The 26,007-nt window shown below is 40.5% G+C and overlaps 5 protein-coding genes across 7 annotated transcripts; 2 read left to right on the top strand and 3 right to left on the bottom strand.

Annotated features, from left to right (window-relative positions):
* The first annotated feature begins 1,472 nt into the window (after positions 1-1,472).
* Positions 1,473-8,434, top strand: LOC122619895 (protein rolling stone). Of its 2 annotated transcripts, XM_043797104.1 has the most exons (7): positions 1,473-1,531; positions 2,365-2,435; positions 5,999-6,248; positions 7,239-7,464; positions 7,529-7,648; positions 7,708-7,891; positions 7,956-8,434. In XM_043797104.1, exons 3-7 carry the CDS (start codon positions 6,147-6,149, stop codon positions 8,287-8,289), a joined length of 966 nt encoding a protein of 321 aa, XP_043653039.1. In that variant the 5' UTR covers positions 1,473-1,531; positions 2,365-2,435; positions 5,999-6,146; the 3' UTR covers positions 8,290-8,434. The 2 variants fall into 2 exon arrangements, with proteins under 2 accessions (XP_043653039.1, XP_043653048.1); XM_043797113.1 differs by lacking the exon at positions 2,365-2,435 and having other exon boundaries at positions 1,485-1,531.
* Positions 4,848-5,663, bottom strand: LOC122619908 (sex-regulated protein janus-B). Its single transcript, XM_043797126.1, has 3 exons — positions 5,513-5,663; positions 5,280-5,444; positions 4,848-5,215 (listed from the first exon to the last, which is right to left on the bottom strand). The coding sequence occupies exons 1-3, from the start codon at positions 5,562-5,564 to the stop codon at positions 4,992-4,994; spliced, it is 441 nt and encodes a 146-aa protein (XP_043653061.1). The 5' UTR covers positions 5,565-5,663; the 3' UTR covers positions 4,848-4,991.
* A 2,533-nt stretch (positions 8,435-10,967) lies between the features above and the next one.
* Positions 10,968-15,856, top strand: LOC122626315 (adenylate kinase isoenzyme 5). 2 transcript variants are annotated; one of them, XM_043806516.1, is made up of 9 exons: positions 10,968-11,475; positions 12,828-13,139; positions 13,314-13,456; positions 13,846-14,028; positions 14,122-14,230; positions 14,306-14,621; positions 14,682-14,898; positions 15,004-15,168; positions 15,237-15,856. In XM_043806516.1, the coding sequence occupies exons 1-9, from the start codon at positions 11,454-11,456 to the stop codon at positions 15,636-15,638; spliced, it is 1,869 nt and encodes a 622-aa protein (XP_043662451.1). In that variant the 5' UTR covers positions 10,968-11,453; the 3' UTR covers positions 15,639-15,856. The 2 variants fall into 2 exon arrangements, with proteins under 2 accessions (XP_043662451.1, XP_043662450.1); XM_043806515.1 differs by having other exon boundaries at positions 14,122-14,621.
* A 266-nt stretch (positions 15,857-16,122) lies between these two features.
* Positions 16,123-19,249, bottom strand: LOC122626314. The gene is made up of 3 exons (XM_043806513.1): positions 18,815-19,249; positions 18,446-18,743; positions 16,123-17,975 (listed from the first exon to the last, which is right to left on the bottom strand). The coding sequence occupies exons 1-3, from the start codon at positions 19,243-19,245 to the stop codon at positions 16,713-16,715; spliced, it is 1,992 nt and encodes a 663-aa protein (XP_043662448.1). The 5' UTR covers positions 19,246-19,249; the 3' UTR covers positions 16,123-16,712.
* Positions 19,250-20,810: 1,561 nt separating this feature from the next.
* LOC122611945 lies at positions 20,811-23,563 on the bottom strand. Its single transcript, XM_043785372.1, has 3 exons — positions 22,888-23,563; positions 22,519-22,816; positions 20,811-22,073 (listed from the first exon to the last, which is right to left on the bottom strand). The coding sequence occupies exons 1-3, from the start codon at positions 23,325-23,327 to the stop codon at positions 20,811-20,813; spliced, it is 2,001 nt and encodes a 666-aa protein (XP_043641307.1). The 5' UTR covers positions 23,328-23,563.
* Between the last annotated feature and the right edge of the window lie 2,444 nt (positions 23,564-26,007).

Here is a 26,007-nt window from a genome sequence, read left to right as displayed (position 1 = left end):
TACGTGTGTATCTTTTGGCAGTTTGATCGTTAAACAATTATATCATTTATTTAAACGAATTATATGTCATTCAAAAGTGACACAATTATAGCAAGACGTAAAATTGTACTTATTCTGCATCTCTAAGGCAATCTGAAAATAATTTGCTTAAATGTTTTTAATACCATTTCTCGTGTTATCAGATTTGTAAAGGTTATTAAAGCATATACTGTAAAGTGGAGCAGGTTAAATGACACAAAGATTTCGGTAACCGGAATACTTACTTTTTCGCTTACTTTTCCTAACCCAAATTTCAAGACTGTTGTTCTTTTTCAATGAAATGGTGACTAAGCTGCTTTCCTTGTAATGCTGCAATTAGACCACAACTCCAGTTCCAGTGTTAAACTCAAAAAGTGTGAGGTTCTTTCTAAATATTACGAAACATAACAATTAAGACATTAGCGAGATCGAGCTTCTCTTCTCTTCTGTTTTTTACCAGCTGTACGCGCAGGTAAAACCTACTTTTATGTGGCGGCAAACATTTGCCAAATAAAAGCACACACAAATGCACATATTTAGGTGAGCGAGTAATTAAGCCCAAAGTGGATAAAAGAGGAGGGCAAAAACAGAGCCAAAAAGCATCCATCGTTTTTTATGGCTACTTGGTCGTTCTGTCAATACAATACCCCCCAACACTATAAAAAAAAGTCGTTTCAATTCGATTTCAATTTTTATTCAAAACATAAATGAAGTTATCTAAATAAAGTGGAAAGTTTTTTTTAAAAAACATATTCTTGAGAATGCTCTGTGGATTTGCCACAACTAAAGGGATTCCAAAAATTGATAGGACAGAATTTTTAGAATATATGCTTGAGAATCGTATGTAGAATTTTAACAACTATAAAGTTCCCAAAAATGGATAAGATATATTCTTGAGGATATTCTGTGGAATTTCAACTAAAAAGTTTCCAAAAACTAATGACTGTGCCTGATTCGTTTCTGGAAAGCCCCGTTTAAAAAGAGCTGCACATTAAATCGCTTTCAAGCCATATGATCCCAAATTATCAAATAAAAAAGCTGATTTTAATTGTTTTGGCTTGAGATTATTCCCATTTACTCATATGGAATTTTTGTTATTTTAATGTAATATTATATTCTAGTTATTTTTAAAACGATAATTATTATGAATAATAATGATATTAGATAAATGTTTTGTAAACGAAAAGCATAGAATAAAACGTTGTGCAGTTTTAAAATTCATACCAAACATTTAACTAATAGTATTGCTGATTTTTCTCTGTACAGCTTCTCTCTTCCTCTCTCTTTCTCACGTCTCTGCCATAAAATACATGTGCAAACACACCTGCCTGCGTCGCCGTCGCCGCCGCCGTCGGCTGCGCAGCCGCGTCTGCGCTTACGATATTATATCGTAATACGATATACGGTGACTCCAGCAAAGCAGCACAAACGACAAGCCACGATCAGTTTTGATTCTTTCTTCGCAGCGAAAAGTTGTGATTTTTCGAGCCCATCTCCGCATATCAACTTTTTGGTGCGTTACTTAGTAGTATTATTTGGTTTTGTTTTCGCTGTTGTTTCTATTGCTGTTCTGGTGCATCGGTGCGTGAATGCGAAGTGATCGGCGGGTGTAATACTCAAACAGACTACAAATCCACTCACAGCAAACAAACAAACCAGCTCCAAATGGCTGGATACCGTTATGCAAAGTTGTTGTAGCTGTTACTGTGGTGACCCAAATAGAAATTACCAACCAAAAACCGGGCAAAAAATAAAAGACAATTCAAACCAACAGACCACGTTTATAATCGGCAAAGTACATGGCGAAAAAATGAAGAAAACTGTGTGCTACTTGACAAATTGGCAAACTAAAAAAAACAAACCAAAACGGTTGAAAAACAGCTAACATTTATTTAAAGAATTCTTGTTAGTGTGCTGCATGTGCTCAGTTAATTTAAAAGGCAAATAATTCCAAGCCACAATTCAACAAACTGATTACATACCTGAAAGTTATTCTAAGCAAAGAATATAGAATTATTCTATTCTATTTAAAGTTTGTTAATCAAATTAGTTATTAGAGCTAGAAATGGGTACTCGTCTAAATGATTTAACTTGAATTGAGAATAAAATCTTGACGGTGGTTTCTTTTAGTTCAAGGCCCTGCCAGCACTTACACACTTTATTCATTCGCATTTCATGTAAATTAGCGTTCTTAGACGTAAATATTTCTACTTTCGTGGCATAGGTTTTGCATACATATTGTCTCATTGGATTTACGATACGCTTCAAATCGCAGGCACGTCCGCAAAAAAGTTAATGAAAAAACGAGCCAAGTGAACGATTAAAAGTTTCCTGTTCTCCAAATAGCAACAATTCCAAGGAGCGGCAACCCAAATTGGACAACCAAATAAATCATAGTTTAAAGTGGTAGTGTGAAGGTGAGTTAAGCCGTGTAAAATCTGCAAATGCGCTCTAAATACACATTAAATCTTTAGTGTTAGCTAATTGACCGGTATGCATTAGCAAACTAGTTAGTGGGCATTTTCCGCGGTTTACTTTGGTTAGCTTGGAATTAATAACAAATACAGGGCAGGCCGGATTTGTTTATATTTATATTCTCTCTATTAACACTTTAGTAATTCGCTTCCGCTTGATTATCGAGTGAGATAATTATTTTCTTGCACTTTCAGTTATTGTACACTGACCTCGTTCAATTCCATAATGACACCTATTCGAAAACGGGTTTTATTTCGTAACGGAAAGTTGTCTGTGAGAATATGGGCCACAAGTTGATTATGAGCTATGTATGTACAAAATATTAGCTAGTTTAAGTAAGAATTAAATATAGCAGACGCTCTAATCTAAATAGCTGTATTTCTGAGATATTTTAGCCAAATAAAAACCAAATAATCAACCAAAATAATCATAATTGGCACTCTGCGCTTAATCAACAATTCGCAAACTAATTATATTGAGGGCTCCAATCGTCAATCAGGATTTATCAATTGGTTAATTAACGTCTAAAAGTGGTCTATTAAAAACTCGAGAATTTTTATGATCATTTTCGATTGGCCTTTGGACCAAACATTTTTGGACATCCACTTGAAGCCCATATGAAAGTTTCGATTGGCTATGATTAGCATTAACATAAGAAACACTTTCAATGGCGTTGAACTCTTTTGATTTCACTTTCTATTGGAGTGATTGAAAAGACTGTGACTGCTGAGTAGATGACGTCTCTTATCTAATCGAGTGGATCTTGATGAGGGAGTAGATATCATGGGAATCTAAAGTCTTCGGCTTGCCATTCACTCGAGTGGTTTGACGGCATTCAAGACGAACATTTATTTACACAGCTTGTAAAGGTCAACAAGTTTTAGTTTTTAAGGTTCAATGTGGTACAACTTGAAGAGCCATAAACCTATATTTCATTTGCCTACAGTTCGTTTCATTAATAAGGGCCATTTAAGAAAGTGACACAATTATGCTTAAAAAGCTCCTCATTAATTAAACTATTTGGAAAAAGAACAGTAAAAAATTATGAATGAATTATGTATGTATGTATGAATTAAACTACACTTTAGCCTTACCGTTTCGTCACGCAAGTTACACATTTGTGGACTGAAGGTAGTTTTGGCATCTTTTGTTGACGAAAATGAAGCCCAAGCGACAGCCGAAAAACCGTGTAAATAAAATGCACACTAAACAAGACACCAAAATGTCTTGGCCACCAAACCGAATGGCTCTGGGTTTGTTAACTGAATTAGCTGCCCTCCTTCCCTCACTTTTTAGCTCGTTAAAAAGATTCATTAGCGTGCCATGCGAGCAAGTTCAGGGACAATGAACATAGCACTCGAAAAATGTTTATATCAGAGTTATACTCTAGAGAAGTAATTACAATTAGACGGGTATGGCGCCACGTTTCTGTAAAACCAACGCGATTGCCGTGAAAATTATGACTGAATACAATTTTAGGGTCTAGTGTTTCAGGCAGAAAAGCTGTTTATAATTCTGGTTTCTGGTTTAGACCCAGCATATGCCGCTTTAATGAATACTTAGTCCGTCTATTGATACTTAGCTTTTTATTTAAGCACAACAAGCTAATTACTGTATTATTGCATCATTAAATGATTTTGAGACCAAGGTTAAAGAACAACTGGCTTTTTGAGCACTATCTTATCGGAATTGCCGAGGCTGCTCAGGTAATGTGAAGAAAAACAAAGATGTTTTATCTAGTCATAGGCCATTATGGCAGATGGCTGTAAATATTCTGTACAGCTTAAGTACTTTATTAATTACTCAGCTCTTTTATTGCAATTGGCGTCCTACCTCAAGGAATTTTTTTATAGAACCCCATTGTCGGAGCTTAGTGTGCTAGTAAATAAATTTATTGGGTAACCTTATATTTAATTTTTGCAATTAACAATCAACCCATGACAGGCAATATGCAGTACAATAAACTGCTGAGGGTCTCTGTCTGTTACCCCTGATGAAGCGAATAATTATTCACTGAATACATAATAATAGTGCGCTCGACGAAGCGAATGAACTGTGTGGTAAATTGATCCATAAATGATGCTACCCCCACCGCTCCAATTTATATAATTATATGAATAGTCAGCCATACAATAGTAGCATTATTAGCACGATAAACAGTCTACTAGCTCCAGCTTTTGAACCTTCGCCACTTGGGTTTCGCATTTTGCACACTAGCCTGTAACCTTTTTGGGTCAGCTTAATCTTAAAAACCTGGTTATGGCTACGCTTATGGCTTAGTAGATAAACTGAACAAACAAAAAACAGCGCAAGCATCGGTCAAAAGTTCAGGGATAAATGTTAAATGAAAAACCTTGTTACGTATAGTCCAATTTAATTAAAATTTAAGTAATGTATGCACGCAGTCACAAGACCAAAATTTTTCAAAAATAATTTGAACCAATAGTGATTGTCAAAACGAAAATAGTAACCGGACCGGACCGAAAGTACACATTTTTCTAGGGTTCCATACCACCAGATTCAGCATCGATCTTGTGATCGTTATAGATGGGTTTCAGTAGCTCACGGGCAGCTTCGTGATCGGCCTTTCCCAGGGCCTGGGATTTTCCATAGAGCTTGATGTACTTCTTTTCCTTGTCGTGGACCAAGTAACCACCTCCAAGACCCTGGGTGCACAAGCCCATCGCCTCAGCCTCCTTCTTCAACTCATCGTACACATCAACTGGGAAAATGGAAAATGGAAGAATGTTTGTAACCTTAGGGTCATGAGAACTATCCCAACTCACGATGGTACTTGGCCTTGGAATGGCTACGAATCACCTGCTTGGCGCTGCCCATTTCGCCATGGATGTAAACGTGGGCCATCATGTACTTGGACTTTCCACTTTCCACCTTGGCAACAGGGAACGCGACTAGACTTCGCATCGGCTTCTCACAATAGAGACGAGCCACTACATTAATAATTAATAAAATAATAAATTGGGATAACCCACTAGTCAGTTAGTGATTGTTGACTTACCTTGCATCATTGGCCGCCAAACGGGCTTTAGAAATTTTCCAGCAAACTCCATCTCCAAAAAATATTTTTTATTTTTATTTCTGTACGTGTGCTGTCGACTATACTGAGAATGAAAAGTGAATAACCTAAGGTCTCATACGAGACCGATGAGCCTTTTATGAATGTTTACTGAGGTTCGGAAAATTGGATTTGGATATAGATTTCTATAAACATAAAATATAAAATAAAAAATATATTTATCGATAGTAAACCAATTTGTTCTTATTAATATAATCAGATTGCTTAAAGGAATCGATAATGCTTTTTGTGGTTAAGTGAGCTCCACGACAATGTATAATGTTCTTTAGAATATATTACAGGCAGCCATAAATTATTATATTCTGGCGTGCTTATAACTAGGCAATAATTTAATGTTCCAAAAAGTAATTAATTAAGTTTACTTTTCTGTATATTTAAAACTGTATTTTCCCACATTACAAATTACAGCGAATCGTGATAAGCAATACACAGCTGCGCGTAGAATGGAATCGCTGAGTACGATTGTGATTGCATAATCGCACTGGGAATCACTGCTTTCGCAAAAGCTCCAATCCAAATACAAAGTCTGGTTCTTAAGGGCTCAGAAGCTAACGAGATGAGCAAACTACAGGTGATCGTGCACCCCGTGAAGAAAGAGTTCCAGCGCAAGAGCTGCGGATTCGACCATGATACGCCCGATGATTTTGTCAAGTCTCAGGTAAGAATTAACTCGGGGGATGGGTCAATTTAAATAGTTCAATGAAACGTTGACGACAGTACAAATAATCGCGTCCTTGGGCCTACGAAAAAAACGCCTCCACTCGACACGCACCTGAGCAGGTGTGCTTCTGTTTGCTTTGCACTCAGGTCAATGTACACGGTGGTCATATAAAAGTGCAGGTTGTCTCAAGCTACGAGACTATATGATACTATAAGATAGCTCTAGAGATGAATCTGTTTGCTCTTGTCAAAGGTCTTGGCTTAAATCGCTGTATGAATGTCTCAGATGCTTACTTTAATATAAAACCGAAAACTGAAGTAATGCAGTAAATGCAATACCGACTTTTGTGTTGATCACACATTAAAGTATTACAAAAATTGCTATTTTTATAACTCACCCAAAAAAAATGCCAATTCGTTTTATAATACTTAACCGAATCGAATCTCCTTACCATTCGTGAAAGACATTGGCCGTTTTACCATTTGGTATGGGACTCACCTTGAGCATTTTTAATGACTTCTTTTATTCAGAGTATCAACAGAATGAGGGGTCTCTGGATACGAAAAAATATGCACAAGCTGATATATATGACAGTACACTTTGACTTGTGTACACCGATTGCTCTTGCATTGTAAATTACTGTATTGAAATATTCATAAGCAGCAAGCCGTTACAAATTGTGTGGCAAGTCAAGTAAAAGCAATACTTTAAACATGCGACAGGTACAACAAATTGCGCTTCCCACTAATGGTGACCTTTAGCCCACTCTAATATACAAATTTTGAAAGGTTCGCTGCAGTACTTGCATGATTTAAAATGCACATCGAAAGCATTATAAAGAAATTATAGTATTTGGTTACAGCAATATGCAATGCAATTTTTAGGAGAACAATATGTCAAGTAAATATTGGATATTGTTCCTAAGCTGGGAAGTTTTTAAACAACCAATAATTGATGCTATGTTTAATATTTTTGTATCCATTGCAGTGGCAATCATGTACCAAGAGTATGGCCTACTTGTTTTATCGCTGGTTCATGGCCCTGTTCTTCGTGGTCGTGGTAGTAATCTCAATGTGGCCAGAAGCAGACGACAAAAGCAGTTATTGGCTCTACTTCATCTACATGACCAACTGGGGCATATGGATGTGCATGTTGACGAACGTCTTGGGTGCTGTTCTAGTCACCATATGGCATTATCATCCAGAATATGCGGGTGAGTTTGATATGGCAATTTTAAAGGAATAATAATAATAATATGCATGGTTTATATGCTCCAGATAAACTGTTGAATATGAAGAGCTTCTTTAGCTATTTTCGATTGTACTGGGGTATGCACATCATATCACTGGTCTTGTCCATCGTCATCACCATCATCTACTGGAGTCTTCTATATAATGGTGAGTTGTTCTTGCACTAAAGATCCCATATATCATGGACTGGTTCTCGTTTCCTTTAGCTAATGAAAGCGCTTTGGACGCCACGAATGTACTCACTCATGCATTCAACTCGATTTGCATGTTCATCGATCTGTGGATTGTAGCCCATCCTCTGCGGTTGCTGCATATATTTCTGCCAGTGTTATTTGGAGTTGTGTTTGCCATCTTTTCCTACATCTATCACTTGTGTGGTGGCATCAATAAGTGAGTTTCACATTTCTAACCGCAAACAATGAGCTCTGATTGACAAATACACCATTCTCTATAGGAAAGGCAAGCCTTATATCTACCATGTTATCGACTGGAGCAAACCTCAGAACGCCTTCATCACGGTCGTTGGCGTACTTATTTTGTCCTGTTGCATTTATGTGCTGCTTTTTGCCTTCTTCAAGCTGAGATTATTCCTCCATCGACGCTGTCGAAATGCTAATTTTGTACTGCCCACCAGTGCGAAGTCAAATGGGCAAGCTAATGGACTAGATGATAAATCTGGAAATGGAATTCAGCACTCACCATCCCGCATATCAATGGTATTGGGCAATTTCGCTGGCTACGAGAATCAGGCTTATTTGCCCACTGGCGAACTGTCGAATAAAAGTTAATGGATCAGTGTAACATTTAGTCGGTAGCATTTAGTCAAGTCAACTTGTAGAATTTATAACCAGTGATATTATATTATATTGTTTTGAGTTAAGTAAATAAATTCGTTCTGTGGAGTATTGTTACCCAACGGCTTTTGAAGGCAAACCCAATGTATGTCCTTCGTGGGAATCAATATTTATAGTTAAACAGAAAACATGCTCAAGAATTCCGATCAAAAATTCAAATAGTTAAAAGTTCCAAAAGGAAAGCAGGACCTAACCAATAGCCTTCGGGGTTTTTCAATTCGTTTGACACGCCCGCCTTTGGGAACTTCACAGTTGATAATTAAGAATTTATGTCAGACCGCATGAGGATAGCTGGAGGTGCATGTGCACCAAGAAGAATTCCAAGCCAATTACCTAACAGTGTGGCTGAGTAAGAATTGTGTAAATATTTTACTCAAGCCCTTAATCACTTTTGAATGGTCGCATTAGCCCAAATAGGCCCGAAGGACATTGAGTTGGAGGTAATAGGCCGGCAAGGACTGTAGTATTTCTGATAGTGGGGCATCTATTTATAAATGCTTGCAAGTGCGAAGAGATTTTCATTGTGGGTTTCATCTAATTATATGTAAAGATCCACTGTTTGCCTTATGAAACTCCCATTGAATCAATTTGAAGGAGCCCTTGTTTTTTAAACAAAAGTTGTATCTATTTTGTGGCTTGAGTCCAAATTATGAAAAATTATATATGATTATTGGAAATTAGTGTTTTATTCAATTTAAGGTTGTATGTGTCTCACTTCTTTATTAGACCATCCTCAAACAATGGGCTCAAATAATTTATAAGATCTCACCTGTAATTCGATTGAAGGTATTTTCATAATTTCTCATCCTCTCAACGCACTTTACGCCAACAAAGGAGCTCCTTAGCCAGTGTCCTTAATCACAGATGTTCGGTTCGAGTTGCTTAACCCTAAGTTGGCCGCCCCCGTCTGCCATTGTGTACACACGTTGGCCAAAACGCGTAGCCTTAATTAAGCTGGAAACGGGGATTTAATAGCCAAAGGACCCGCCCAGAGGGCCCAAGGACGAGCACGGGACACGAGCTGCGGCTGTTCACTGGTGGTTACTGGTGGTCATTGCAAGGATCTGCCTTACGCATAAGCTGGAAAAGCAAACCGAGGACTGCTGGTCAGGTGTGGGTTCAATGTCAATTGGTTGGTTGGTTGGTTGGCTGGTTGGCTGGTGGTCAATTCGTTTTGGTCAATTCGTCTGTTGTTATCTTTGTTGTTGCCGTCCTTGTGTCGACGGCACATGACATGTCACAAATTCCAACAAATTAGGCGTCGCATCTGTGGTTGCCCACGGATCGATATGAGACCAATTTGATCGATATGAAGTTTCCTTGAGCTTTGAACTTCTTCTACTGTCCTTGACGGGCCTATTCCACCTCTTCCCTCGCCCTTGTGCCAGTGTCAACTTCAAAAAACCCCCAGCGAATCGAATAGAATTTTAATTGAACACATTTTGGAAACTTTGACAGCTGTCCACACATTGCGTCTAGTCCTCCCCCAAAAAAATGAGGTATCATTGAACTGCAACCAGAAGTAAGCTAAATAATTAACGCCAATTAATAGTGTGAAATATTTATTGAAAGCCCGCCCACCACACATCACACAGCCCAGTGTTCCATTTCCCATCTACTGCATAAGGAATCCAACCCTATGTTACCACTTCCTGCCCCTGCTCCTCTGGATTTATCATTTTGGGGCTCTTGTCACTGTGGGTCAACATGACTGCGCAATTCTCCGCCTTCGAAGTCATTCATGATGATGATTCACAATGAACACGTACCTTGTGGCAGACTCATGATTGTTGAACGCACTTTCGAAAAGTACCAAAGGACATTTTTGTAGGGTACTTTATTTATATAATTATTTAGATATTATATCAAGAATTTGGAGATTTTAATGTTAAGAAGTGTCTTATTTGGTAAATTATCTAAGATATAAAATCTGGGTGTGTTTTAAAACCTTACATTTTGATCTTGAAACTTAAGTATTTGGTTAATTCACTAAGCTAAATTTAAAACCTTTAAAGGCTTTATAAAATGTAACTATTATTATGAGCCACGTTACCTGGTATATAACCTCTTGACCTGAACAGCTGCAAGTCAGGGGATTTATTTACACCTACGAAAACGGAAGGCTTAACGCCAACAACCAACAACGACGACAGGACACCAGCACGCCAGCACGGAAAGCACAACAAAAACCGGGAAAATGTTTTAAAAACCATGTACCATATACGCGAGAGCACACACATGTGTGTGAAGGATGTATGAGAAACGCACCGCTGGTTCCAGGACACAGGACACAGGACACGGGACACGGGACACTTTGTTTGGAGCGCATAAACAAATGGCGGCCCATGAATGACACGGACATGTGAGGTGGATTTCAGATGGGGGCACTGAGGCATTCTAAGGTCGTGCGTGAGACTTCCAATGGGGCAGGACAAGGAAATCCCGACCACCCACGCTAATACGAACGAGTATGGAGCTGCATTGGGGGTACGAAACTACTGGAACCGCTGCTCATGAAGTATTCATTAATTGGAATAGTGACCAGGGGAACCGGGCTCGTACAGCTAAAAACCGAGTCAGTTGTCAATTCTGAAACTCAGTTTCGTTTCGGACGTTCGTCGAGTTGTACGTGCTCGGTTTGTTCAACTGTTGAACCGTTGGCACCATTGGCACCGTGGAGCACTCGGATATCGGAAATCGGAGACCAAGTCGGCCGAGTTCGCGGCTAATGCAGGAATCAAAACACCAAAACCGGCAACGTCATGTAGTTCGTTGTGGTGCGTGTTGCCGACGATAAAGCGCGAGAACAAGTATCCCAGAGATACCAAATAATAAATGTACACATATTTATAATATACATCGGGCGAATACCACACACACGGTCGTCATGGACAGACGCAGTTACGGAGTGCAAAACATTTGTGGAATTCTAACAATTTCCACCGAGAATTGCTCCTGAATTGCACGCTTCATCTACGTTTTATTTTTAACGAGCTAATCATTTTAAAGTGGAAAGTGAGTGGGCTCGAGTGTGTGGGTGTGTGCGGTAGGGAAAACACTATTGCGAAAATTCAGCTATACTGGCCACCGAATGGATAATGGGTATTTGTTTAGACACAGGTGAGTAATGCCACATGCAGGAGATTTGTAATCAAAGATTAGCATTGCCTCTCCACGGCCAAAGATAACAAAAAGAACCCTAATGAGTCGCGCAGGCGAACACGACAGGTGAAACACGGTATAGAAACTTCATGGGTTTTTTCTCTGACCACGAGTTTTCAATGGCAATCGGTTTAAGTATAGAATAGCTTCTAGCTGAGCGCTGAAAACTATGAACTATTTTGCAGCATACTTTCGGGATACAGTCTATACTATTTTTGTAACTATTACGTATACGAACTACTGTACTTAAATATTATATATAGAGGCAGTCTACATTTTCTGAACCACATGTCAGCAGTTACTCTCGTTTCTTTCAAGTCCCGGTGACATATTCAATTGACCACAATTCAGGTTCAAAAAGGACAGGTTCAATTGAAATTACTGCAATCACTTTGCTTGAAATTTATTGAAAGAAAAAACAATTATCTGTGACAAAACGTTGCTTTTATGTGTATACACATAGCGTTATATCAAAATCGAGACCTTGCACAACGCTATAATTTGTATCGGAACTTGGACTCTTTGGACTCGTTGGCCTCCATGGCTGCCAGGTCCTTGGACATGTTCGTTGACCACCGAAGCTAGTACACATAAATCCTGACACTGGCGTCACACACAAAAACAAAAAGAAGCACGATACAAACGGGAAATCCCCGAGTCGAAAAGGGATAGCAACAATAACAAAACATGTCAATTAAATAAAACTGCAGGAAAATCAATAAAAATGTCACAAGACTGAACTGGTTCCGCCGACGCGGCCGCGGGTGGGAAAACGTGAAATGTCTAGGGGGAAATTTAGAGTGCTATGGGTTCGCTATTGAATGCTATGGATTCGCTGTGTCGCAGCTGATTTTCCATGAATGAATTCAGCGGTGACGCCATTCTATACTAAATACGGTTGCCATACAATTAAATAATTGTTAAACATGTTTTAATGATGGGCTTTGCGATTTGTTTCGCTCCCTGCTCTCTCACCTCTCCCGCCTTTCCACCCATCGAGTGCGTGTGCTTTCTGTCACTAATTTCCTACTCCTGGCAAATTGCTTCCGGCCTCGGTGAAGGCTGGCTAATGGCTAATGCCAACTTGGCACGTTATGTCTGCCCTTGCCTTTTTCCGGACCCCGGCTTCCTTTCGCTAACTTGCCAACACATCCGGTTTCCGGTTGAAAAATTTCTGCGCTTTTGCCGAAGTCAACTGTTGCTTCCACTTGCGGGGACTTGAAACATTTTCGTAGTCCATTATATAACACATTTAGCATATTGATTTTGTATTTTTAAACGATTAAATTGAAAATCATTTAACTTGCTAGATGCCAGCGCGGCACAAGATACCGGCGAACCAGGCAACGATTGGAATCTTACACGGAATCGAAATGCCCAAAATGCTGGCGATTTGGAGGCCGCTGCGGCGGCAGGACGATTGGGTTCTACCAATGTCGGCGCTATCGATATGCAAAATGCTGGAAAAATCAAATTCGATCCGCCCAAAGTGCCAGTGATATTTGTTTTAGGCGGCCCCGGTAGTGGCAAGGTCACCCATTGCGACACCTTCATGCAGGAGCGACGCGGCGTAACGCACATCAATATGATGGATCTCCTCCAGCAATATGCAATGGGCAATGGTAAGATGCGAGAATCGTTGGCTTTTAAGGCCAGAAGGTATATAAAAGCATGCTTTAGAGGAGAGACAGCTGTTTCGCGATGAAACCCAAGTGCAGTCTGCTTTATAAATTTAGTGCTGCATACTTTTAGACACCTTACCTCGTAGGCAAGTCTATAACATTTTCTTTCTACAGACATGCAAGACTTCTCGCAACTGTCGTCGAAGACAGTCACTGAGGTGCTGATGTTGGAAATGAAAATGGCTCCAGCTGCCAAAGCATACCTGATATCGGGATATCCACGCTCCATGCGCGACGTAGTCGAGTATTCTGAAAAGGTAATTTTCCACGCAAGCGACTACTTTTCGCTGTCTTCACCACCAGCTCACCCAATTATTATTATGAAGCCATTTTGGTTGCCGCACACTTTATTTGCCCAGTAAATTGCTGCCGAACTATTTCAACTAATTAACTGGCAAATGGGTCGCCGACAGTGTGTTTATTTGGCCATAATTCCCATGGATTTACACTGTCTCCAATGTACGAGTATATTATATATGCAAGTGCTAATTGGACAGTCTTGATGGAAACGGCACTTGGGGAGTTTCAAACACATGGCGTTAACCATGGCGTACAGACCTATCCTTTGCATAAGTAGGACATAATAATTTGGAGCCACAAGTAAAAATTAATCTTCTTTGTTCGACTTTTCCCACTTCCTTTTCAGATTCAAGTCGTGAATGGCGTGATTCTAATATCCTGGCGTCAGTCGGTTCTGCAGAAGCAAATCGATTATGGGGCCAAATTAGGTCATGTAGTACTCTCCTTAGCCAAAATGGAATTAGAAAATTTCTTTAAAAATGTGATGCCCGTCGCCGATTATTTTGATCAGAGCGACATGTTGTTGGCCGTAAGTATTGTGAAGATTGCAATAATTCTGAAGTAACAGCGTTTTAAAATCTAAATAAATAATATGATGTATTCGAATTATGTTCTTCTACAGGTGAATGGCGAACGTGCGCCCACAGAGGTATACAAAGACTTTCGCACCGCCGTCCTCGATATACTGAGCACCCTCGAGAACCAAGAGGCCGTGATGAATGGAGTTACAGGTATGGGCAGAGGGATACATGATATACCCGGCAGTATAGTTAGCGTAGACACCGCACCAAGTCAAGCCCAACAAGGGACTCAAATTGCAGAAGACATCGCGACCAATGCCTCTGAAACTGCGGGAACCGCTTTGGTCAGAGATTTGGCCATCGAACGGATGGAAGGTGGGCCAAATGGAGCCGTGACAGCCCTGAAAACGGGCACCACCAGTGCGGATGATGACAGCGGCGTTGTGGTCACCCAGCAGCCAAAGTTGCGCCTGGCTGCGGGACCAGATGAATCGGGATCGGACCTGCCACCAATTATCTGGGTGATCGGCGGTCCGGGCAGCAACAAGGCCACACTTTGCCTCAAGGCAGTGGGACTGAATCCTGGCTGGGCTCACATCAGGTATGTTGCATTCAATGTCTTCACTAAATAATCTGGCTTAAACTGACATTATTTTTGAAGTGTCGGTCGTCTTTTGCGCAACATCACGGACTCTGCACCACGTGCCAATACGGAGAGCTTCGCCGTCAAGGAAGCCCTGGCCGCTGGGGACATGGCCCCAGAGAAGTCGCTGAATCAGCTCCTGGAAACCAATCTGCGCCAGTTGCGAGATAGAACTGGAATTATCGTGGATGGCTATCCCAGAAACCTGCAGCAAGTCAAGTACTTTGAGAACAAGGTAATTATAGGGTGGCTAAATCCTTATTTATAAGTTACTTTACCCTTGGTAATTTGCAAATGTTCTAATCATTTGTATACTTTTTACTCCCTTTGGATTGCTCAGTACAAACAACTACCGCCTATTATCCTGCTGGATTGCTCTAAACTTCAGTTAGGCAGAGGACGTATAGATGACACGGTTTCCTCCTTTCGCCGCCGCTTGGAGCTCTTTCGTGAGCAAACCCTGCCCATGCTTAAGATTCTGGATACCAGTAATCGTTTGCAGATTGTAAGTAGCCGAAAGAACAATCAGAAAACATAAAATAACTATAACATAATATATAAATAAATTGACAGGTTGATGGAGACACGGATAGTCCATCTGTGCAGCGCGAGTTCGAGCGTCTCATCCGGAATCACATCCAGCGTTTGTTGAACAAAGCCGATGACATAGACGACTCAGCCAACTTGGGTAATCAGATGATGCGGAACGAGCAAACGGATGCCATTCTCCACGACCTGGAAACCAATGTGCCAGGTGCCGTGTCCACGATCAGTCACCACGTGAGCATGATGAACGGCCATCTAAAGAGTCGCGGAAGCGCCTTGGGGAGTGGGAAACCCCACGGCCAGATGATGAACGGACACGTTCCCGGCAGACCCGGAACTGGAACCGGACCCGTGGGCCAACCCGTACCCGTCGATTTCCGGCACATGCTCGAGGAGGCCGAGCGATATCCGGTCGACTCGTATATGTAGGTGTAGAGGTAGACTCAAAGGAATCCGCAGCGCAGACGGAAATCTAAGTTTTATAGTTTTCTAATCAATCTAGACTAAGCGTACTGTTAATGCTGGCTTGTTGAGTTATCGAAAGCGGTGCGGGGGACCAATGCGTAAGTTAGTTCGCCTAGATTAAGAGTTAGAAGAATTCAATTCAATACTTTATTTCACTGGACGAGTACCGACTTTGCCTAAGAGTGCGTTAGGGATAGACGTTAGAATGTACGATTTCAATAAAATCTCAAGAGAGTCGAAAGTGGCTCAAGAAATTAATAGTTTTAATATTTATTTATTCAATCAATTGCTATATTGTGGCACACCAGTAATTTTGCCCAAAAGAAGAGGTGAGCATCGTTCGGAAGAACGCTCGAATACTTCATGCACATCGCATAAGCTGCAAAAATTCCAGTAACTTATCATCCAGAACGACCCATCAAGACTTGCATTCTCTTTTTACGTTTTCTCTCCTTCGGATTGTCCAAATATTCTTTGGGTTTCTTCACATGTTGATAATTATTCAAAAGGACTTTATTTTCGGCATCCGTCGAACGCTGAATTCCATCCGAGTTTGGCCTTTTCTGATTGCGTTGTTGCATAAGCTGTTGAGCATTTTGATTAACAACTTTGATATCAACAGAGTCAATTTGGTCAACAGGACTTCCTAGCCTGTCAGGACTAATGTGATTGCACCATATAAATACAACGAGCATGGCAAAAAAAATAATTATAAACTTCCTAATCTTCATCATGGTTTTCAAATATTAAATTGATATCAAATATTCAATATCACATTCAACATAAAATTTTATAAACAAATTTTAAGTAGATACTTTTTTGACGAGTGAGACAAATAATGTTTGATGTTAAGCACATATTACTAATATATAACTAATATCTACAGTTTGGTTCGTTAAGGAACCTGTACATATACTGGGAAAAACTATTAGATACATAGTTTGGCACGACGGCTGCGGTCTTTTGTCGAGGCTAAATACCACGAATTACGGAAACCAGGGAAAAAACTAACGTAAAGGTATGAACTTTATATTGTACTTAAGAGCTTTTTGTGAGGTCAATGAAACAAATACAATATAGTTTTGCAAGCTTATCATCAATGCATGTGGAGTCATTTTTGTAGGAGTTTGTTCTGCTGATTTGTTCCACATCTACCTGGGCATATTTGGTGGAATTATGGTACACCACTGTAGCTTGGAAGTCAGCACTATTCTGTTTCACTTTGAACTTAGTACGATAAACGGCAGTTTCCATTTCTTTCATTTTTTGGTGCCAATCGATGTTCAGACCCGTCTTTAACTCAGTCTTATGGATATAGTCCAACGTCAAATTGCTGCAAAGGCTTGTTAGGTTCTTTCGAACGAAATACTCGTTCATTCGATCGATCACACTTTGGGCAATTGGAGTGGTCCAACTCAGTCCCGTGATAGTCCTGTAGGGTTCGCAGGTGCACCAGTGCTCCTCAATGCCCGCCTCCGAACAGGTACGGCCCTCCGGCAGAGGATAGAATAGCGACTGGCAGGTGGGGCAGTCGAAGGACTTGGGTAGCGTTTGACCATCTGGGGTACCCCCCAGCTCTATGATATGTTTCAGTGTATTGTGGAGGTCAAAGTTGGAACTAAGCCTGTGCTGATTTAGTTCTAGAGCCCTCACATAGGAAGGATATGTCTCACGGAACCAGGGAGGCAGATATATAAACATCATGGGCAGCCTCTCCTCCAGATAGCCCTCCTTCAGATCAGCCAACTTGCCAAATCTTGTTCCATGGTCGGCGAAAAATATCATAATCGTTTCCTCGAAAGCCCCATCCTCGTGCATATCGAGCAGATCTCCCAGAATCTTTTCCTGCATGGACGAACACAGAAATGGATCGTCGTGACTGAAGTGAGTTGACCAGAACATTCCCCAAATGGGACGATCGTGGACAAAACGCTGCGTGAACTGCTGGGCATAGTCGTAGATATAACGATTCGCTATCTTGCGTCCCAAACAGTATCGTATTATGTCATTTCCCGGCAATCGGTACACATCCATTTCGGTCTCCAGAGCCTTAAGCAATGGGCGAAAGTAGTAGTCCACCGGCTTCTTAGAGAATCCGGGCTTATTGAAGGTGAAATGATTAAATGTACTCTCGTCCTCCGCGTATCCTGTCAAATAACTGGCATTCTTGAAATACTTCCATATCATTGGCATTTTGTCTAAGCAGCCTTCATCATCAGTATCGCACACATTATCTTTCGCCGTACTGGGCGAATATCCACTGAGAATAGCGAGTATGTTGGGAAATGAGTTGTCGGCCACCTGAATGAAATAAAATGTGGAATTTTTTTTTATTACTCTATTTTTGTTCCAGTTTTTTTTAGGTAGTAATAGCTTTCGATATTTAACCCACATGTCCAATATCCACGTTTTCCACAGCTAAATAATTATTTATTTTAGCAACAAAGTACTAACAAGTTCTCAAAGATATTTACTCTCGACGGGGCTGTTACCCCATGCCGGTCGCAAAATGGTTCAATATTTAACGATGTGAACAGTTGTACACGTGGTTGATATTTAAGTTTTTAAAGATTTGGAATTGGGGGTTACAGCAAAGACCAAGAAACTTTGGCTCCCGACAAATAATACTTATAAGATCAGTTATCAGTTAAATAGAAATATATATACTTTCTTAATGTGATTCTAATCAATACAGCTTACTTAAAATCGAAAGTCAAAAACTTAAATCAAGCATTCGCAGATCAGAGTTTAGATGTGACTTATATTCCTACCTTATTGTATCCTTGCATCTCGTACCATCCTGGGCCCTGTAGAAAGTTGAAAACTTTGGGCATAGTTCGGCGTAAGTTTATCCGGGAAAGAGAGTCAATACCGTACATTATCACACTGGGCTTTCGAGCTGCCCTGGGTTTTATGTGGTCCTTGGGCAACGGCCGATGCTGGATGAAGGTGAAGGCGTCTTTCTGGAGGACGACTATCGGATCCTCAGCAGTCTGGCACTCGACGATTATACCCTCCACGTGAACTGGCACCTCGTAACCACTCGTGAAGTACTTTTTGCCCTTAAGACTGCGAAATATATGAAGTTGACGATTGGGTAATGATATTCAAGTGAAAAAGGAGACTCTCCCATGTCTTACTTGTCGTAAGTATCTACAAGATTTCCATATTTGATTTCGCGGTAAAAGCAATTGTAATCCGTATCTGTGAAATGAAGTAATTTTTGGGCGACTTCGTCGTCGATGTGCAGAACGTGCCGTTTGATAACTTTATTGTATTTTGTTGATATGAGATCGGTATCATTCGAGCAGGTGATTAGTGTTTGAGGTTTGTATACCTCCATAGCTTCGTCGTTAAAAGGGTCAACGAACGGAATATGGCATTTGGATGTTTTCACATAGTATTTCTGCGGTTCAGACTTCTTTGAAACTCGAGTGGTAGGCGGATATAACTTATTATTTGCATTCGAAAACGTATTCAATGGATATATTAGAAAAAGCGCGATGATCAAAAAGCAGCACAAGCCAAGGATCTTGTACAGCGAATGGGTGTAACAAATTCGCAACTCCATGGTGTTCCTTCGACCACATACACGACGCTACTAAGACAAATTCTAAACAGAACGCCCCTAAATAAGAATAACTATGGTTTCGTTATGATTTGCTATGAACAAATAACGTACGCGTGCCCGAAATATGTTCTCGAGGCACACTCAAGCTTCTTTACACATCGGCTGTTAAAAATTGAATAGGTTCGGAAATTTTCCTCAAACACTTTTAAAGTTATTAAAGTTCAGTCAATACATTACTTGGACAGAGTGTTATTAGAGTTCGATAAGCTCTAGTTGTAACGTTTGGGCGAACACAAGTTTTTAGATTTACCGACCGCCATTCTTACTTCGGTGACGTTGACTACCCAAGCTCTGAAGGTTGTTATACTGGAGGTATTGGTTAATGCGATCTACCACCAGTTCGGCCATCCGCCAAGTTTCTGGCAACGGGTGGAAGAGCGACTGACACTGGGGACAGTCGTAGGACCACTTCGTATCCTCCACCAAACCTTCAATGTTTAAAATGTGTTTCAAGGTATTGTACACGTCGTAGTTGGAACTCAGCCGGTTCTGATTCTGGGCCAAAGCCTCCACATAGAGCGGATATTTTGTTCGGAACCAGGGCGGTAAGTAAATAAACATCATGGGTTGTCTCTCCTCCAGAAACGATTCCTTTGTGGCCATTAGGGGACCAAACCGAGATCCATGATCCGAGAAGAATATCATAATCGTATGCTCGAAAGATCCATCCTTCTCGAAATTCAGCAGGTCGCCTAATACCTTGTGTTGCATGGCCGAGAGCATTGCAAAGTCATCGTGACTGAAGTGAGTTGACCAAAACATGCCCCAGATGGGACGTCCGTTGCATAAACTGGCGGAAGTAATCAAAGATGTAACCATTTGCTTTATTACACTCCTTCGACTTTAAAGGGCCGATTGTCCATAGATGATATTCTGGTAAAAGCTAGCAAAGTCATTACTGTTAGACTGCGACAGCTTGTGCAGCACATCCTTATTGACATCCAGGACATAGTGTTCCACACAATGAAGAGGAATAAAATCAATATGCATATAATAAATTGTTTAGATGACATTGAAGAATCCCTTTTTATTTTCAACATCGCCGTAAATCATTAATAAAGAAAAACTTAACATGATTTTATTATGTATTTCAATGAGAAGTGAACCGAGCCGATTGGGCAGAGCTATGTCTAACAACTGACTTCAAGCAGCTCCCGGAGATCGCAATCGATAAACATGGTCAATAGAATGAAAACGAATAAATATAAAATGACTATCCATCGACGATGATATTGAATGTTTACTTTTTATTATAAGTGAAGGTGTGGCATAAGCTTTATTCAACACAACTTAAATTCAGAAGTGAGGAATATAGCCTATTAGTTTCTTTTATTGAACTTCAAGTTTATTTTTACTTTATTATAGCACTGAGCTTAAAAAGTAATAGAATAGATTGGCACGACGACATGCGGGTCTCTTGACGAGGCTAAACATCACGAATAATGAAAACCAGGGAAACAACTAACGAAAAGGTTTTACAACTTAGTTTCAACTTTATTTTGTACTTAAGGGACTTTTTTGAGGTTAATGAAACAAATACAATATAGTTTTGCACGCTTATCATCAATGCATGTGGAGTCATTTTTATAGGAGGTCGTTCTGCTGATTTTCTCCACATCTACTTGGGCATATTTGGTGGAATTATGGTACACCACTGTAGCTTGGAAGTCAGCACTATTCTGTTTCACTTTGAACTTAGTACGATAAACGGCAGTTTCCATTTCCTTCATTTTTTGGTGCCAATCGATGTTCAGACCCGTCTTTAACTCAGTCTTATGGATATAGTCTAACGTCAAATTGCTGCAAAGGCTTGTTAGGTTCTTTTGAACGAAATACTCGTTCATTCGATCGATCACACTTTGGGCAATTGGAGTGGTCCAACTCAGTCCCGTGATAGTCCTGTAGGGTTCGCAGGTGCACCAGTGCTCCTCAATGCCCGCCTGCGAACAGGTACGGCCCTCCGGCAGAGGATAGAATAGCGACTGGCAGGTGGGGCAGTCGAAGGACTTGGGTAGCGTTTGACCATCTGGGGTACCCCCAATCTCTATGATATGTTTCAGAGTATTGTGGAGGTCAAAGTTGGAACTTAGCCTGTGCTGATTTAGTTCCAGTGCCCTCACATAGGAAGGATATGTCTCACGGAACCAGGGGGGCAGATATATAAACATCATGGGCAGCCTCTCCTCCAGATAGCCCTCCTTCAGATCAGTCAACTTGCCAAATCTTGTTCCATGGTCGGCGAAAAATATCATAATCATTTCCTCGAAAGCTCCATCCTCGTGCATATCGAGCAGATCTCCCAGAACTTTTTCCTGCATGGCCGACGGCAGAAATGGATCGTCGTGACTGAAGTGATTTGACCAGAACATTCCCCAAATGGGACGATCGTGGACAAAACGCTGCGTGAACTGCTGGGCATAGTCGTATATATAACGATTCGCTATCTTGCGTCCCAGACAGTATCGCATGAAGTCATGTTCCGGCAAACGGTACTCATCCATTTCGGACTCCAGAGCCTTAAGAAATGGGCGAAAGTAGTAGTCCACCGGCTTCTTAGAGAATCCGGGCTTCCTGTAGGTGAAATGATTCACGTTACTTTCGTCCTCCGCGTATCCTGTCAAATAACTGGCATTCTTGAAATACTTCCATATCATTGGCATTTTGTCTAAACAGCCTTCATCATCAGTATCGCACACATTTTTTTTGGCCGTACTGGCCGAATATCCACTGAGAATAGCGAGTATATTGGGAAATGAGTTGTCGGCCACCTGAAAATGTGGAATTTTTTATGTATTACTCTATTTTTGTCCCACACTAATAACGCTTTCGATATTTAATCAACATGTCCAATATCCAAGTTTTCCACAGCTAAATAATTATTTATTTTAGCAACAAGTACACAAAGATATTTACTCTCGACGGGGCTGATACCCCATGCCGGTCGCAAAATGGTTCAATATTTAACGATGTGAACAGTTGTACACGTGGTTGATATTTAAGTTTTTAAAGAGAATTGGTGGTTACAACAAAGACCAAGAAACTTTGGCTCCCGACAAATAATACTTATAAGATCAGTTATCAGTTAAATAGAAATATATATACTTTCTTAATGTGATTCTAATCAATACAGCTTACTTAAAATTGAAAGTCAAAAACTTAAATCAAGCATTCGCAGATCAGAGTTTAGATGTGTCATGTAACTTATATTCCTACCTTATTGTATCCCTGCATCTCGTACCATCCTGGGCCCTGTAGAAAGTTGAAAACTTTGGGCATAGTTCGGCGTAAGTTTATCCGGGAAAGAGAGTCAATACCGTACATTATCACACTGGGCTTTCGAGCTGCCCTGGGTTTTATGTGGTCCTTGGGCAACGGCCGATGCTGGATGAAGGTGAAGGCGTCCTTCTGGAGGACGACTATCGGATCCTCAGCAGTCTGGCACTCGACGATTATACCCTCCACGTGAACTGGCACCTCGTAACCACTCGTGAAGTACTTTTTGCCCTTAAGACTGCGAAATATATGAAGTTGATGATTGGGTAATGATATTCAAGTGAAAAAGGAGACTCCGCCTTGTCTTACTTGTCGTAAGTATCTACAAGATTTCCATATTTGATTTCGCGGTAAAAGCAATTGTAATCCGTATCTGTGAAATTAAGCAATTTTTGGGCGACTTCGTCGTCGATGTGCAGAACGTGCCGTTTGATAACTTTATTGTACTTTGCTGATATGAGATCGGTCTCATTCGAGCAGGTGATTAGTGTTTGAGGTTTGTATAACTCCATAGCTTCGTCGTTGAAAGGATCAACGAAGGGAATATGGCACTTGGATGTTTTCACATAGTATTTCTGCGGTTCAGACTTCTTTGAATCTCGAGAAACTCGAGTGGTAGGCGGATATAACTTATTATTTGCATTCGAAGACGAATTCGATGAATATATTAGAAAAAGCGCGATGATCAAAAAGCAGCACAAGCCAAAGATCTTGTACAGCGAATGGGTGTAACAAATTCGCAACTCCATGGTGTTCCTTCGACCACATACACGACGCTACTAAGACGAATTCTGAAGAGAACACTCCTAAATATGAACTACCCTGGCTTTGTTATCATTTGCTTTGAACAAACAACGTACCCGTGCCCGAAAATATGTTCTCGAGGCCACACTCAAGATTCTTTACACATCGGCTGTCAAAACTTGATTGTCAAATGGCACGAGCAGTAATATCATTCAGAAAGGTCCGGTTTCCACCTTTCGCCGCGGCTTGGAGCTCTTTCGCGAGCAATCTCTACCCATCCCTAAGATTCTAGACACCAGTAATCGTTTGCAGATTTTACAATCGAAAAGAAGAAGAATCAGAAAACATAAAATAACACATGTTGATAATTCTCCAAAAGGACTTTTTTTCCGGAGGCATTTGGAGGCATGTTACCGAGTTTTGCATTTTCCGCAAGCGTTGTTTCTTTAGGTCTTGAGCATTTTGATTAACAACATTGATATCAACAGGGTCAACCTGGTCAGCAGGACTCTAGTCTGGCAGGACTATTGTGATTACACCATATAAATACTAAATGCATGGCAAAAAAAATTATCGCCCTGGGAGAACTACAGTCCGTATATGCAGTGTTCTAGATAGATAGATATGTAGATAATGTTAGATAATGGTAAAAGTGCTTGATGGCATTAAACACCGCCAATGTTTCAAGATCATATGAGTGATATTTAGATTCCATTGGCGTGGTACATTTGCTGTAATACCTGACTACCCTGCGCTTACCCTCGACCTTGAGCAATAACATAGCGCCATAACCATTTGTGCTTGCATCCATATGCAACTCAATTGAAAATTTGGGGTCGAAAATAATTAATACTGAATCACTAGTTAATAATTTAATGATTTCCTCATCTTGTTCTTCCCATTTGAATTCATTTGATTTTGAAGTTAATTTGTAAAGCCTGAAGTAGTATATAAGCTAGGTTTATAGTACTATAAACTGTCTTATCTATGTGACTGAAGATGGTTTTGAGAGAAAGCTTGGATCTTCCTGGGGTTGGGCTTCGGTTCACCCTCCTTTATAACCAAATCCAAGTATTTTATCTCGGTCCGCAAAAATACACCTTTTTTTACATTGAAAGAAAACATTAATATCGATAACATGCTCAGCACATTCTCTAATCTCTCAAACGCCTCCTCTTTAGAATCTGATACGAGGGTCGTTTGATAAGTCCGTGACTTTTTGAATAAAATATATTTTTTTCGTCAAAGAAGCGTTTTATTTCTCAATATAATCTCCTTTTAGCTCTATACATTTAGTCCAGCGTTTTTCCAATATTTTTATTCCTTCCAAATAATAGGTTTTCTCAAGGCCCTCAAAATAGTCGTTTGTTTCTGTGATGACCTCTTCATTTGACCCGAATCTCTTACCGCCGAGCCATTTCTTCATGTTTGGAAACAAAAAATAGTCACAGGGGGCTAAATCTGGAGAATATGCTGGATGGGGTAGCAGTTCGTAGCCCAATTTATGAAATTTTGCCATGCTGACTACACACGTGTGCACCCGTGCATTGTCCTGATGGAACAAAAAATTCACGAGATCGTCTGCTTTCAATGCCTATAAAACGCAAACCAAAAAACGCAGCTTTCTCAAAATTTTACAGTCAGCTGTTAATCGATAACTGCTGACAGGAGCAGTGTTGTATTTAGAGCAGGTGCGCGGCAAACACAAAAAGTCACGGACTTATCAAACGACCCTCGTATAATTAAAACATCCACTGCATAGGTATTAACTAAATTCCCCAAGGCTTGGACTATGGCACGCTGAAACAGATAACGCGTTCTACAATCCATTGGCATTGCTAGAAATTCATATTGACCCTCGGAGTTACAAATGCTGTTCTCTCAACGGAATCGGGGTGAATTGGCACCAGATAAAAACGACCGTTTGAGTTCTATAAAAATCGAACCTCTTATTCTCAAACATTACTCCAGATCCAAGTTGAAAAATATCTTGCCCAATTATCATATCATATTTAAGGCACTTCTTATCTACAACGTGAAATAATAACTAAAAGTTAAATACAGAAATTTGTAAAGTGGACAGAATTTGCAAATTGCTCTTGACAACATTGTCGCCTATGCCACTTAAAATTACAAGAGTAAGGCATATTTTGCCGGCTAGCTTCTCGCTAATTGTTTCCTTTCTTAACGAGCATTCGGAACCAGAAGCAAAAAGAAAGGAAAACCGCTCACCAAATTGTATTGCCATCCCGTTCGGCTGAATTACCGCACACATGTCCACACTCCTCTCGATACTTTTATTCGCTTTTGCTGGTCCCTTCGTACACACTGATGCAATATATACAATGTTGCCGCATTTGAAACCCGTTACTGTTGATCTGCCGCTGCTATGGGCGGGTCTCGTCTTGTTTCTCTCTGCTCTTCTCTTTCGGCACTCGATTGCCTTGCGTCCGAATTTTCAGCAACAGTGGCATCTAATCGGTGTTTCCATTTTGTGCTTCTTCTTTTCGGGGCCTTGCTTAATTCTAGCGAGTTCCGCATTTCTCTTCGCGAGCGGTTTATGTTTGTTGTAAAAACTACACGCTGCAGTCTGAAATCAATTTGCGATTTGCTTAGCATCATCAGCAATGTTGCACCTTCTTGGGGATGTTCGCAAAGAATGATGCTACTTTCCGAATTGTCTTG

The sequence above is a fragment of the Drosophila teissieri genome, chromosome 2L (assembly GCF_016746235.2).
Source record: "Drosophila teissieri strain GT53w chromosome 2L, Prin_Dtei_1.1, whole genome shotgun sequence".
Lineage (NCBI taxonomy): Eukaryota > Metazoa > Arthropoda > Insecta > Diptera > Drosophilidae > Drosophila > Drosophila teissieri.
This window is presented reverse-complemented; position numbering and strand designations above follow the sequence as displayed.

Bases quoted from the DNA above. Each gene is read 5' to 3' on its own strand.
- LOC122619908 (XM_043797126.1), bottom strand. From the start codon at position 5,564: ATGGAGTTTGCTGGAAAATTTCTAAAGCCCGTTTGGCGGCCAATGATG. The intron at 5,445-5,512 runs GTAAGTCAACAA...TTATTAATGTAG, and splicing joins TTGGCGGCCAATGATGCAAG to TGGCTCGTCTCTATTGTGAG. The intron at 5,216-5,279 runs GTGAGTTGGGAT...CCATTTTCCCAG, and splicing joins TTCCAAGGCCAAGTACCATC to TTGATGTGTACGATGAGTTG.
- LOC122619895 (XM_043797104.1), top strand. From the start codon at position 6,147: ATGAGCAAACTACAGGTGATCGTGCACCCCGTGAAGAAAGAGTTCCAG. The intron at 6,249-7,238 runs GTAAGAATTAAC...TATCCATTGCAG, and splicing joins ATGATTTTGTCAAGTCTCAG to TGGCAATCATGTACCAAGAG. The intron at 7,649-7,707 runs GTGAGTTGTTCT...CGTTTCCTTTAG, and splicing joins CTGGAGTCTTCTATATAATG to CTAATGAAAGCGCTTTGGAC.
- LOC122626315 (XM_043806515.1), top strand. From the start codon at position 11,454: ATGGGTATTTGTTTAGACACAG. The intron at 14,029-14,121 runs GTAAGTATTGTG...GTTCTTCTACAG, and splicing joins AGAGCGACATGTTGTTGGCC to GTGAATGGCGAACGTGCGCC. The intron at 15,169-15,236 runs GTAAGTAGCCGA...ATAAATTGACAG, and splicing joins CCAGTAATCGTTTGCAGATT to GTTGATGGAGACACGGATAG.
- LOC122626314 (XM_043806513.1), bottom strand. From the start codon at position 19,245: ATGGAGTTGCGAATTTGTTACACCCATTCGCTGTACAAGATCCTTGGC. The intron at 18,744-18,814 runs GTAAGACATGGG...TATATTTCGCAG, and splicing joins CTTGTAGATACTTACGACAA to TCTTAAGGGCAAAAAGTACT. The intron at 17,976-18,445 runs GTAGGAATATAA...TATTTCATTCAG, and splicing joins AGATGCAAGGATACAATAAG to GTGGCCGACAACTCATTTCC.
- LOC122611945 (XM_043785372.1), bottom strand. From the start codon at position 23,327: ATGGAGTTGCGAATTTGTTACACCCATTCGCTGTACAAGATCTTTGGC. The intron at 22,817-22,887 runs GTAAGACAAGGC...TATATTTCGCAG, and splicing joins CTTGTAGATACTTACGACAA to TCTTAAGGGCAAAAAGTACT. The intron at 22,074-22,518 runs GTAGGAATATAA...CCACATTTTCAG, and splicing joins AGATGCAGGGATACAATAAG to GTGGCCGACAACTCATTTCC.